Here is a 14707-nt window from a genome sequence, read left to right as displayed (position 1 = left end):
GTGGAATCAAGACAGGAAAGCAAGAAAAAGTAAACCAAAATCAAAGCATACATAAACAAACAACCCCCCCCACCCCCCCGACACAAAAGCCATGTACAGACAAACTGCTATCACTCCCTTACCATTCTGAACCCTCTCTTAGATAATTTTTATAATTTATCTCACTACCTCCATGCCATGTAAAAGTGTAACTCACTTCATCCTATGTCAGTTCAAAGCAAGAATAAGAAAGTATATGTCCAAAATTCAAAATCACCCTACATTCATGGAAAGGGAAGGTGTTTTTAATGCAAAATGGAAACTGATAGTGGGGTTCACCTAAAATAACAGCTTTCTCTTCTTCGTAACTCTAGGAATAACAGAGAAATTCAGGTCTACCCCCCATAGCAGAATATTCCTATAACTAGTCTCATTAAGAAATGTTTCATTATAGTTTACATAAAATAACAGTTTTTAGTGAAAACAAGCCAAAAGAAAATGGCATCTAATTACCTGAATTGTCTGCATTTCTTCTTGCTTAATGTATTTCTGAATCTCTCTTTTGTGTTTTTCTTGAACCACTTCTAGTAGTTGCTGAAGTTCTAAGAGTCTCTCTTCTTTCACTTTAGCTTCCTTTTGTGCAACTTTTACATTTTCTTTTTCTAGCTCCAAATTATGATTTACCGTTGCCAGCTGGTCCTCCATCTCACTAAGCCTCTGTGTCAAGAGTGATAATTTTGATTCCATCTCATTTTCAGTTGTATCATTCAAACCCTCTGTCTGAGCATTATTGCTTGCTTCCTCCACACATTTTGAAGCTTCCTGAATTTCCTGCATGAATTTCCTTTGCTCCTGAACTGCATTTAGCTGAACCTGACTCACAAGAGCAGCAGCAACTTTTTCCACTAGTATCTTTTCCAGTTCTAATATCCTCTTTTTAAGCCTTTCTCTTTCAGCTTCGCTTTGCTCTTTCAGGTCTTTTATTTCATTGTAGGACTGCCACAGTTCTGAATCCTTTTCCTTAATGCATGCCTGAAGTTGCCGCAGTTGTACCTCCATCTTGCTAATGGCGACTCTTGGATTCTCGTCTGAAGACCTAAGCTGGCATTGATCTAGCAACTCTACCTTCTCACGTAAGCCTTCTTCCACTTTCACAGTGTTCTCATTGCTCCTATCTTCTGTTTTTTCCCTATCACCTTTCATCAGTGCACACATATATTTCTCCGTTATTCTTTCATGCTCTTTTTTTAGCATACTTATTTCTTGCTTTAGCTGGTTCATTTTTAACTTTGTTTCCTCAAGCTCATTCTTTGTTTGAGATGCCCCTACATTTATGTTTTCTACTTGCTTCTCCAAAGCTTCCTTTTCTGCCAGAACTGTTTCAAGTGTGTGTTTCAGACTGTCAGCATCTTCTTGAAAAGCAGCGATGTCTGCAGGTACTTTTTGTTCAATATTTGCCAGTTCCTGCTGAAGCTTATCAATTACATCATTCAACTGCTCTACTTCCTCATAATTTTTTCTCTTCACACGTTCTTGATCACTTTTCAGACATTCTACCTGGGCTTCAAGCTCCCGTATATGCTCATTTTGCTCTTCAATAACCTGGAAAAAAAAAAAGAACAGAACTTCATAATGGGTAACTATTAAACCCTCAGATAGTGTTTCTCCTTGACTTCACAGCAACAGTTTAATCAAACATTGAAATGTCTTGTAAAAGAAATCATGTCCTCAGTTAATTTCTTAATGGGATGTCTCTTGTGAAACTTTATGAGAATCAGGACACCTTCACATAGGACTGAAAATAGTCTGTGACCTTGATGAACTGCAAAATAGGTGTGAAAGCATCAAATGAAGTGAAAGCATTTGTAATATTCACAGAGATATGAAACACTGGATTTTAAGGGTTCACACTACTTTCTTCCCAATAGCTTGGCCAAAAGCTCTGTCTTGTCCTTTTTATTGAAAATTAAAATGGAAACAAGTGGAGTGGTCATGTCTGCTGTTCAATATTCATATGAAATCAAGGTTTATTATATTATTTTTACTCCAAGAATTCCAAGGAACCAAGATTTATGAAGCTTAAAACTTACAGATAAATTTTTCTGCATGACATTACATAAAGAACATAATTTAAAAAAATAAAAATCTTCAAGCTTACCATATACAGGTTAGATATGTTGAGTTAGATTAGATAAATACTGTACTCTTCATGCAAAAGCACAACTCATTCATATGGTCAAATAGATTTATATAGGACACAGCAAATTAAGATGGATATGTATTTTAAAGACAAATAGACCTTTAATTAATTGTGTTGAAAAATATCACTATAACATGCTTATTAGTCTGAGACCCTAGAAAACACCTATCAGTTGCCTCTGACATTTCCTATCACAAACCTAGGTATGTGTTTGTCTCTTTATGTGTGTGCATACACATAGGCAGATGTGCACAAAAACACACAGGGCAAATAGTACCCACAGACCCAGAGCACAATTATTTCTTTGTGCTATAGTTTAAATGAAGTAAAGAGCGACAAAGTTATAAAGTATATGTTTTAAAATATATCCAAACAAAATTCAGGGAGAGATTGGTGAAGATATGAAGAGAGTGAGAATAATACTTTCCTAGATTAGTTCTGAAGACATTTAAAATTACAGGCTGCATAAGGAGCTCAAAATTCCATGAAATTCATAGAACAATGTAACTGAGCAAATCTGAGGGTGATGACTTTATGATGCAAAAAAGCGAAGCCATCTTATATCAGCTTCTAATGAGAAATAAATGAGTAGACACTAAAACAAAACAAAAATTGGAATGACTAGTGTTGAAGAACACTAAATTAAAAAAAAGTCTTAGTAAAAGGAATAATAATACAAGTTATCAGATTGCAGTAGAGTAAGTTGTATAAAATTCATTTAAAAACCTGCTTCTTAAATTGCAGTGGGAGCAAATTTTCATTGGAGTGTGTAAGAATGACAAAAAAATCCTCTACGAAGTCAAAATAAAGACAGACCAGATTATAAGTAGTAAGTCTAAGAAACAAAGTGGATGTATTTTCTTAAGGGAATTCCTGGAGATCTGAAATGAACAGGGCTTCTACACTGGAAATGAAAAAAGAAGAAGGAAATCTGTCAAGAATATTCAGAAAGATATTATAAAATAAAATCAGTTATGGTACCTAAAATAGGTAAGAACTCTAAAAAGGCCTTTTAGATATATGAAGAAGAAAAATGTGGAAGAGAAGAAAGAGGACTAAATTAATTACTAAACTAGCCATGCTTTTTCTTTTCTCTGTCAATACTAAATTAGGTTTAGTTGGTTAAATAGAATAATACAAAGACTTTGTTGTAAGTATAATATGCACAAAAATAAGTTATAAATGTGACTACATAAATTAGAGGGGCTGATTTGCCATCTAAGAACTTATTTTTTAAAATCCACTGAGACTAGAGTAAGCTCAAAAACACTAAATAAAATGTGAACAAGTCATGGTTTTCAGAAGAAAAGAACAGTGATTCTGGTGATTGCTATCAAGTCAGCATAACAGTTCCTGTTCTTTGTAACATAATGGAATAAAGGACTACAGAAGGCAAACACAGCAATTAAAAGAAAAGCACTTATTGGGATGAAGATGTCTAAGGGACTAGGAAAGAGATTAACCTAGGAACAATCTATTCATATTTAAAACTGATCCCATAATCAAGCACAGCAATTATTTAATGTCCTGGAAAATGTAACTGAGTAAGAGGATGAAATTAAGAAAATGAAATTTCATATAACACGAGAAGAACTAATCATTAAAATGAATTATACCTGAAACCTGGGTATTTTTCTCAAGGCAAGAAATGTAATTGTATTACTGTGGTCATTGTATAAAGCAGAACCATTCTGGATTCCTAAAGTATGATCTTTCCTAAATCAAATTTCCTAAATCCAAATCAAAGTTTTGTCATTATTCACTGAGGTTTATTGTGACTAAACTTTGAGCACAAAAACTCAGTGAAATTATCCAGCTCAGTCAGCTCTATTTTAGTGGATTCAATATGTCCTAAGCAGAATGTTACCCTAAATGTTCATTCAGTTACTGAGAGGTAATGGAAAACCTGTTCTTACCTTACTGAATAACACTTGCTTTGGGGTTAAAGCTTATGACTAACAAAATTTCACACTTAAAACGGTCAGAATGCAAAACTCATCCATTGAAAAAATCCTATTTTCTTTCTATAAAAAATGTGAGACTGAAGGCCTGTTTCTCCTGTCACATCAATGCAAAATAAATAGTATTTCTGTTTAAATCAAATGTGTTATATCTGTATAAAATGGACATAAGCCAGAAGAATCAGCTCATTCTCATAAAAACACATGACTGAAAAATAACAGAAAGCTACAGGTGTTAGATCTCAGTAAATAAAAGAAAGATTAATCTGCCTCTTTCCTTCTTGCTCTCCATTTCTAATAAAATTCAGCATTTTGTTTGCACATCCACCATGCTTCAAACTGGATTAAAGATGTTGCCAACATCGGTATGGTGACAAACTATTTACACAAGCTCATGGAGCACTGAAGTTCAACTGCTAAAAAACATATAAAAACCAACATGATCCAGCAGGTGTCACTGAAACATAACACTGAAAGTAAGTAATTGTAGGGAAGATGGCGGATGACTGTTGAGATTGAATTCAGCTACCTACATACTATTAAATGTTTGGAAATATTAGAAGAATAAGGAATTAAGAAGAATTTAGGGCAAGAACTCAAGCACAAATCAGTCAGAATAAGAAAAAAGAAAGGCAAGCAAAAAGCATCCTTCATAAAAAAAAAAAAGAGATGAAAGAGGAAAAACAGATTAGGGTTAAAGCATTGCTTGAAACTGAAGCATCTGCATTTTTAAATTAAGGCAGCAATAGAAGATAATGCAATTGGGGGGACGACAGAAGCTTTTTTTTCTTTAAACAGCTAGCAACACAAAGTAGGACTCTGAAAAAAAGATTTCAAAAGTATGTACTTTGTTGTCAGTTGTGACTTCAAGTTGCTGTTGCAGTTTTGCAACTTGTTCATGAAGATGATCTATTTCCTGCTCCTTTTCTTGCATGATGCGAGCGAGCCTCCCAGCCACTAAATGATGGTCCTTTACGGTGGCATCTTCAGATTTCTGGATAGCTAGTCCCAGTATTTCCATTTCATCCTACCAAAAAAAACCCAAAACCATATTAGAGTCGTACATATTCTGCATAGTCTTGTATGAATATTTGAGGCACAGGAATTAAAATAAAACCAACTGCATGGAATGAGAATTATTTATATGAGCTTTTTAGTATTTTGCAAGTTGAACTGTGGAATGCTCAAGAAAGAAAAACAACTTTGTATCTTGGCTTTTTCCAAGAATTTATTTCTTGGGAGGAGGGAAAATAAAGCTCTAGGCTTCTCTGTTACACAATTACCTTAAATAATTTGTTCTCTTGTTCAAGTTCTTGCAAGTGTGTAGTGGACTCCTTTCGCTGAATTTCTAGTTGCATGTGCAATTGCTGAACTTCTTCATTTTTATTTTCTAGCTCCTCTCGAAACTGCTCCAGTTGTTCCTCAAGGTTCGTGACCTACGTTTCCAACACAAATGGCAGAAAAGGTGTAGACAGTCATGCCAAAATTAAATGTCATAATTTGCAAGTTCAATGTCTACAGTAAACTGGTTTTGTATGCACAAACAAAAGAACGTGTACTCAGTGACATTCTGAGTTCTTATAACGAATGGAATTTTTAAACCTACTAAAAATCAGATTAAATCTCTACGAAGTTTTTCTTCATCGGGCTGAATTTTGATTCCAGAAACATAAGTAATAAGCAGTAACACAGACAATAACAACAATTAGTATGGCTCACAAGAGAATTTCAAAGGGATTTTGACTGCTGTCTCTCTGATCTGTTAAAAAATTTCATCTGTATCGTTCACTAAACTCAACAGAAAACAAAAACTGACCAACCAAAATATCAGCAGAAACATGGAACATTTCACAGGTATTTTACCTCCTTTTCCTTTCTGTCCACAGCTTCTCGTTCAGCTTGCAGTTGTACTTCAAGAGGTAATTCTCCCCTTACTATGATGGTGCCAAACTGTTTCCTTTCCTCCACCTTCAAATATAAATAATATTTATAATAAACAAATAGAAAAGATATACTGTTTTGTTCTCAAGAAAATAATAAAGTAGTAAATATGTGATAATTTTAGACCAAGCAATACCTTTTGCAAGTTGTCTGCACTGATGATTAAGGCTTGTTCCAGTTCTCTTATTCTGCATTCTAGTTTCTCAATTTCTTCATTTCGTTCTTGTATATCTCTCTGAAGTTGCTCCTTAGAGAGCAAAAGCTCACTGCATTTGTCTGTTTTTTCTTTTAAATGATTTGTTAACTGTTCAACCTGGTGATAATATGGCAGGAAGATTAATATATTGCACTAGGTTGGAAGGGTTTGCTAGCAATAGCAACAGCACTCATTTTTGACAGAGAAAAAATATCCCTCTTTTTTCCTCATAATGGAACTCCTACTCTTTAGGTGACAGAATGTAAAGTTAGGATACTGTAGTGCTACATCCATCCAGCAAATACAAACAGCATTTTTAAATAAGTCATATGTTCTGTGCTATATCACCTACTCTCTAGAACAGACCTTGTCCTTCTGAACCCTTCAGACTCTCTAGAGTCAGTTAAAAGCAAATAGCATGGCATCACTATGCAGCCCACTAAAAAGATACCTTTAACATCTACGTATGGAATGTCTTGACCCTATGGTCAAGATGATATTTGCATCTTTGATGAGTACCATAGTTCTAAAAATATGTGATAAAATTATTCAAAATAAGGAGTTGATTAGTAATACACAGACATATCCTAAAATTCACTGGGTCTTTAACATTGAAGAGAATTGCTATACTTCAATCCCGAAAAACAGGAAGTTTTGTTTTCTTGCTGGATTTATTAAATGGGACCAACAGGATGTGAAGGTTGATATAATTTCACTTTCTATAGGGGACAAAGCATCCAAATAAAGCATTCTGAATCTCAGTAGTTCAGGTGTTTGCAGCTCAGAAACAACATCTTAAAAGAGTAACTGAAGTAGTAGCGATAGGAATGATCCCAGTTCTAGAACAATTAATCAAAATTACAGATAAGAAAGATGTGTAACAAATCCAGGGTATTAGGCTTGATGCACTGATTTAAGACCTGAGTTAAACTAAGCAATCGAGCAAGAGACATGGAAACTAATGTTTGTCCCACTCAAGAAACTGATCTCAGTATTTACAATTAGGAAGTTACAATGTAGCCAAAAGGTAGAAGACTCAAAGCATTTCAACAGACAGGAGAGAAGAGGACCAGAACATAAAGCTGACAGGATGGTATTATTGACGTTATCCATCCATGAGTAACATCAAAGTCTGAAGTGACCACAGAAAAGTCCTGAGAGAGAAATGGAAAAAGAAAAAACAAGTCTAGAGCAGACTCTTTACAACAACCCTCCGTGGAATAAGTTGACAGAGTAAGCTGAAACAACAATAAAAAAGAACGTAAGTTACCAAGCTCCTTCACGCAAAGCAGAAGAGCTTTTCAAAAACTGCAACTATGAAAAAACAAAGCAGCTATCTCAGAAAAGCATGAGAAAAACGATAAAATGTGTATTTATGAAATATTCCAAGTAACACTGTGACAGCAAAATATACTATGCACTAAGACTGTGTCTCATTTGATAAAAGCTGAATGTAAATCTAATACACTATTGAAAATTCTGACTATAATTTGTAATATCACATTCACCACCCAGCTCTAAAATAGCTGTCACACCTGTGGTGCTTGCAGACATTTTATTGTCTATCTTTCTACCCACTAAAAAATTCTAATTTAAAAATATCTAATAGAAATCTTAAAATTTTAATCACTGTTACAGCTGTCTTTCTCTTTCAAGTACGCTTTAAATTTCCATTGTAGCATATCTGCCAATTTAAGAGTATACACATTAAGTGTATATGTGCATATAAATCAGGAGGATTTTTACATAAAGATTCTGTACAGAAAAATAGGGCCATTTTTATTATGTTATAAAATTTGACTTTTTTTTCTTGGGAGAATTTTTTTTTTTTAAAGTGAGAGTTTTAACCAGGAATTCACAGGCTGTCCAAGCCCCAGATTATAAACAGACACATAACAAAATAATATCAAAATGAACATCCTGGAGTCAGGAAAACTAATCATGCTAAAAGGTCTCCCCCATTGGTGGAATGTGTCAACAGGAGAGCAGCATACACACACTCTGCAATAGAAGGAAATAGATGCAGAAATGCTCCATATATGGTGAACACATACCCAGCTAATTCCAGAAGATTCATTGTTCACAACCATATCACATAGTACTGACTGAATACTGTAAGATTTCTTAAAAACCTTTGTATTAAAATATATTTAAAAACCCATGAAATACACTTCTAAATCTGAAAATTTTAAGTAAATATTTTGACAACTTATATCTCACTTATCAGCTTACGTCCTGTTACTGTCTATGGTCTTAAACTATATAATATTGCTCTTCCTAGAAAGGTTGGACTAGATGATCCCTGAGGTCCCTTCCAACCTGGGATGCTGTGATATAGAATACTAAATATTGCTAATATTTAAGAATTGAATTACAGCAACTGAACTACCTCAGTACGAACTTTGATTTGAAAATCACAGTGCAACCTAATAAGAGGCACTTTAATACTGAAAATCAGGTAAGAAGATCATGCAAAAATATCAGCCTCGCTCTAAAAGCAGGACACAAAAACACTCACAAAAAATAAAATGCTATTTAATTGACTAACAGGTCATCAAAAAAACGTGCAAAAGATTCATATTATATAGCATTTGCACTGCTGTCACTTTTCTTGATTTTGCTGAGTCTAAGAGTTTTCTGCGACTCCCATGAGCTGCTGTTGTACAGTCACTAAATTTGTTTCAGTGGTGACAAACTTTCATTAGGGAGGTTCAAGTGTACCAAGAGAGGCTGTAACATCCCAGGCGCTACACCTTGGTAACTCAATTCCTTCAGCTGTGTACCTGTGCTATGACCAGGATGTCACAGAACATCGTAAGGACCTGTGAAATGCTAAAGTAGCCCTGAATGTATCCACAGGCTTTTGAAAACAATGGATTTTCTAAATTAAGTTAGATGAACGAGCCTTTTTGAAAGTTATGAATTCTCCCTATGTCTACTACTAAAAACACCCAGACTAACCTCCCCCTCCAAAAAACCCCAAATTCACAGTTTCACCACTTTCCCCCAACACCTTACCCTTCATCTACAGTGACTTACTGCCCTGGCTTGTAAACGGATGCAGGTTAGGTACACCATAAAATAGCTTAATTACAATATCTTAACAGCTGTCAACTTGTTATTTATATTAATTGAGTACAAGTAATAAAATGTGTTACCTCTCTGGTTTGATGTCCATTGACAGGCTGACTCCTTTGTGGAACCTTAAGCTGTTGTTCCAGCTTCTGTATCTCTTGCTGGAATACATCTCTCTCATGTTCCCGGTCAATTGCTTGCTCCTGGAAGTTAAGAAATTATGTGGATACACCGTTTGATTTAAAAAAAAATCTAAATTAAGTATATTACTACTTCTTATTTCTATTAATGTGAGGCTGGTACCACTATCTCAGTATTTTTAAGGTAGCAGAACCTCTTGCAACTACTATTAAAAAAACATTTTTTCACCATTTGGGGCAACAAATGTCACATTTTTTTATTATAAAATTAGGACAGCATAGATACATCCAGTATTATTTCACAAAAATGACAGTTTTGTTTTTTCTGTTCCAGGTACACCGCACAAATGGTAATAAGCCAATATTTCATGTTTCTCTTTCCTATTATTTGCCTTTGATACATGTAGCATAAATAGAAATTAAGAATAGAAATTAACAGTATGTTAATATTGAGGAGGAGCCAACAACAACAACATTAGAAACTGTCTGAATTTTGCATTTCAGTTTTACTTTTGACCAGTTTCAGTTGTTATATCCCAGTCCGACATTTGGGAAATAAATCTTTATATAGGAAATAATGTGCAACTGGCAGTGTGCAGTGAGGCATCACCTTTAAATGCCACTTTATAAAAGCGACAAACCTTACCAGATGCATAAAAATAAGCTCGCTGAATTATCTGATACAAAGAGGAAAGCTGCTGTCTGGCAGCAAAATATTTTGCAAAAATTCAGGGAACTGGAATAAAACCTCAACCTTTACAAGCTAAAGATTTTTAAAACTCACCTGCTGTTTCAAGGAAACAGCAGAATTCTAATGCTGCTGTTACTAACAGGTACTCACCTCAGTAGTCTGTAACTCTCTAGTTCATGCTATTGATAATCCCAAACCATAATGCATTTATGCGTGAGACTTGTAATAGCAATTTTTACTGGTGAACCTTCTCCTATTATGACACACTAGTTGCTATTTGAAAAATAATATTGTAACTGTAGAAAATTGAATAAAGCAAATCCATTTGAGCTAAGAAGTAACTGCAAAGATCTCTCCTTTAATACTGCTTAGTAATAAATTATGGAGAAAAGGTGTCACCGGGTGTTACATTCATTACATAAAAAAATAATTCCACCTTACTGCTGTCAGCTAGAGAGTGAACTGAGAAGGCAAAAAAATTAAGTTTTCTCCCAAAAGCAGCATAGGACACTTAATATGAATAGAATGGGAAAAGAAGGAGGCAGGGAAGATGGTGTTTGCTGAAAATGGGTACAGTCTAAAACAAAATTGCAGAGACAGCCTGAGGCAGGAAGAAGTTGGGTACAACAGAGGCAGCTGCCACCCTGAATATCCATATACTATAACTGGCTGGAAGGCATAGCTTAATATCTGGAGGTAGATTACTGAATACCATGAAGGAAGTTTCTAAAAGAAACTTCAAGAAATTATTTCCAAGTACAAATAAAGCTGTCTACTTAATTCCAACAGATTTTAATGAAAAACATGGAAATTTCACAAACTGTTAAAAATTAAGTTCACAAAAATTGATATTTCCTCACTAGTTTTAGAAGTTTCCCATTATTTTAAACATTTAAGAAGCCTACTAAGTTATATGTTGAAATACAGGGCAAGTCCTAAGCAAGCATCTAAAATGAATTTTCAAATTCTAAACCATTAATTATTGGGCTGGAACCTGTAACACTGTTACTGTCGTGTGTTTTGTTATGCTTGTTCAAAATCTGAAAAAGCCTAGCATTTCCTGCTGTAACAAACTTCAGTACAGGTGCCCACCCATCTTCATGAAACTAGCCTTTTACCATACTTACATCCAGAAATTTTCTTGTTTTCTCAAGTTGCTTCTCCAAAGCCTGGTTTTGCTGCCTTAAGTCCATTAGTTCTGCATTTTTTTCTTGTTCTAGCTCTAGAAAACGATTGACCTGTTCTTCCAAGTCTATTTCCAAGACTTTCACTTGCTTCTGAAGGTCATCATACTCTTTTTCAGCTTGCCGCTGTACTTCAATTTTTTCTTTCATTAGCTTTTCTGTTTCCTCCAGCAATTCTGGTTATAATAAGAGCATCACACACTCCTTTTAGATATGAATAGTTAGTAATGTTATGAAGCAAAACCACTCCCCAAGGTATCCATGCTGTATTCTGCAGAAGGATGTGAACTGGTTTGGGTTTCTACTGTTTTCCTTTTCTAGAAAATACATTTTCTTCAGAGAAATCATCAAGATAATCGCTAAAGCAAATTCATATTAAATTTACTATCCTTTAGTTAGTCTTCAGAGGACTGTTAGTGAAGTTGTAACGGACCACTTCCCTGTTTACGTTTCACATAAATTAAAAGGTCTTTGTATCATTGAAAATAAAGAAAATGCATGGGTTCAAACTACAGCTAGAGTCAGCACAGGGGTTAACAATGAAATACAGAAACCCCAACCTTCTTCTCATCCCCAGCGTCAGTAAAATCAATCCACTCCCAGTCTTCATCATTTAATGTGATACATAAAAATAATTTGAAGGAAATACTGAAAGACTTAGCAAGGTTGCTGTGCAGACAGAGAGGGAAATTACTGACCTGTAACTGGAGCTTTTTAAAATCAGTGACTGCATGGATGCCCAATTTTGAGTTGTCATGAAAAGGCTGGCAAGCGTATATAGTAAAGCCCCAAACCACTCTATTAAGCCTTTTAAGCCACAGCCCACTGAAGTACATATTAGCTAACCATATGAATCCCTTGAGGTAAAATCCAAACTGTAAGGTGCAATTACATTTAGTGAATCTTTAAAACATGATTGATATTTAGACAGAAACAATCCCATTCACTTTCGCTATAGAAGAGAGATCCTTTAGGCACCATCATCTTACATCATATTTAACCAATTCCCATTTCTAGGTAACCATTACATATCAATCTAATACCGTGTTTAGTTATCATAATGAATGACTCAACTATATTTGCAAATAAAAAGAAAAAAAAATCCCTCCAATGCCATCTAAGTATCTGTAATTCATAGGTGAATAAGATGATGGTTATTCATGAATTTGCTTATTATGTTTAGAAATTATAAGAAATGTTGTTAGCGAAATGTAAAACTGAGTATGAAATACAACATCAAAGCTGCAGGCCAGTAAGAATTACAAGTAATGTCAGTAAGCCAAAAGCCCAGTAATCCTGATTAACAATGTCAGTACGTGTAAGTCTTCCACCCAATTACAGATTGGCCATGCAACATACAAACACACCTGCTTGGGAAGCTGCATCGACTGCAGCATCTACTAGGCCTAGGAGAATAGAGAGAGAGAAAACAAAAAAAGAAGCAAAGTAATTCACATGCCAGCTATAGTTTTCTTGTGGTGCAACAATGTAAGAGAAAATGAAGCCAAAGATAGATGTGGCATTTAATGACAAAGTCGTTGAGATAACTTAAGGAATGCGGTAAGTTATTCTGGTATGCATGACATAAGTACCTACACATATTTATAGAATTGTTTATCCTTACAGTTGTTATACATGAAAATAACTTTAAAATATTTAGAAATGTTAAACATATAACAAATAACCAAACTGAAGTCATAGAAAATGATCTTCTTTACTATAAAGGAGGAAGCAACAGGCTGTTCTTAAAATTTCATTGTTACAAAGCGGACGCAGGAAATTGCAAATACACACCAAGATGTGTAATTTACAAATACAGCAACATAATAAATTGCCATAAACTTTTACAAATGAAATAAAATGGTCATTTCATCCTGCTCTTTACAATGTAAGCACTGCAATCCTTGAAAGATCAGTACTTCTTAAAATACTACTGTTTAATTTTCTTCCCCTCTCAAACATAAAATATTAATTCAGGTTATTAGTTTAAGGAAGAATTAAAAGACATTTATGTCATGAAGGCAAATGTTTTTTCTTGAGTAAGCAGTTAGATTGACATGGTATTTATCTGAGATTTTCACCATCAGTGCTGGAAGTTTTCATTACTGGTAGATAACAGATTTTCCTTATTGTGCAACTTCTGTGCCATTCTTCCCCAAAAGAGGAATTTGTTAGAAAAGTATATTGTCTGTGTCTAAAATAAGTATGGCCATCATGTATAGTTCAGTCATGTTCTGGTAGGTATGCTTGCTAGTCCCTCTAAAACCCTATTTGGAAAGCATTTAGACCAGTATTTTTATCCATAGGTACTAACTTCAAGATATTTAATCTCTAGCAACAATCTAAATAAAAGCAGATTTTCAGAGGTCTTAAACTTTTGCTGGCTTAAAGAACAATTGCCATTGCTCAACACTGCTGAAAATGTGGTCATTTTTAATTTAAATATCAAGAAAAGTTATCATGCTAACATCAGACATCAGGTATGAAAAGACCACATTTTTCCCTAGCACACTTTTATTAATGATTACAAAGAGGTGGGGGAAAATCTTCACTGAGACGATTCATTAATTTATTTGAAAGTATAAGAAAACCTCACAGAAAGATTTTGAGGAATACATACGTTGCTCTATTGGCCCCGCATCTGCTCTCATGGCGTACTTCTGTCTGGAGAGTAACTCCTTTTCTTCCTGGATCTGCTGCTGTTCAGCCTCTAATTCCTGTAATTTGTTACCTGTACACAGTAGTTCTTGCTCAAGATGGTCAATTACATCTATTTTTTCCTGGAGTTGTTTTTCCAGAAATGCTTTTTCATCTGCATAACCATCAATGAGACCTGTAGAACATCAATTTTGGGGCGGATTTAACAGACAATAAAGAACAATTTCCATTTTTTGCATGGTGAAGTCTCTATAGTATTCTCACATGAACGCACATGCATGCTGGATACTCAGCAGCTGACAACTTCTACTCCTGTCCTTGCGATTCTTCCATGATGAACAAATTACAGGAAGGACAGCACAAGACCAAATATAGTTCTTAATTTTTTCTCAGCACAAGACCTCTGGAGCAAAAAGGAACTCCAAAACCAAGGAAAAATAAGTATGTAATAAACACAGGAGAAAATTCAGGTGCCAGGTGCCATTCTGGGTGCCTCAAGACATTCATCTGACCTCAGACCACAGTTTCTGTAAGATCATGGGTCTCCTGTGGGTCAGGTATAATATAGGTGCCTCCAACATCACAAGGCACCAAAACTGGCCATAGGTGTCCATGTTTAGGACCTGAATCACTCCCCAAAGCCCTGTAACAGCTGACATCTAAGAAACAATATAATTTCTTT

The 14707-nt window shown here is 34.9% G+C and overlaps 1 protein-coding gene across 8 annotated transcripts in view; it reads right to left on the bottom strand.

Annotated features, from left to right (window-relative positions):
• AKAP9 (A-kinase anchoring protein 9) overlaps nt 1–14707 on the bottom strand; it is a 120814-nt gene that overhangs the window by 20967 nt on the left and 85140 nt on the right. For 6 of the 8 annotated variants that reach the window (XM_075082806.1, XM_075082807.1, XM_075082809.1 and 3 more), the window contains 9 exons: nt 13988–14200; nt 12735–12773; nt 11311–11543; nt 9436–9555; nt 6218–6394; nt 6004–6108; nt 5424–5576; nt 4988–5167; nt 493–1581 (listed from right to left, as the gene is read on the bottom strand). In XM_075082806.1, coding sequence (XP_074938907.1) covers nt 493–1581; nt 4988–5167; nt 5424–5576; nt 6004–6108; nt 6218–6394; nt 9436–9555; nt 11311–11543; nt 12735–12773; nt 13988–14200 — 2309 coding nt within the window. The remainder of the gene's footprint in view (nt 1–492; nt 1582–4987; nt 5168–5423; nt 5577–6003; nt 6109–6217; nt 6395–9435; nt 9556–11310; nt 11544–12734; nt 12774–13987; nt 14201–14707) is intronic. The other 2 variants (XM_075082808.1, XM_075082810.1) reach the window with 1 other exon arrangement.

This window comes from Phalacrocorax aristotelis, chromosome 2 (assembly GCF_949628215.1).
Source record: "Phalacrocorax aristotelis chromosome 2, bGulAri2.1, whole genome shotgun sequence".
Taxonomy (NCBI): Eukaryota; Metazoa; Chordata; class Aves; order Suliformes; family Phalacrocoracidae; genus Phalacrocorax; species Phalacrocorax aristotelis.
The sequence above is the reverse complement of the archived record's forward strand: the minus strand, read 5'-3'. Positions and strand labels throughout refer to the sequence as shown.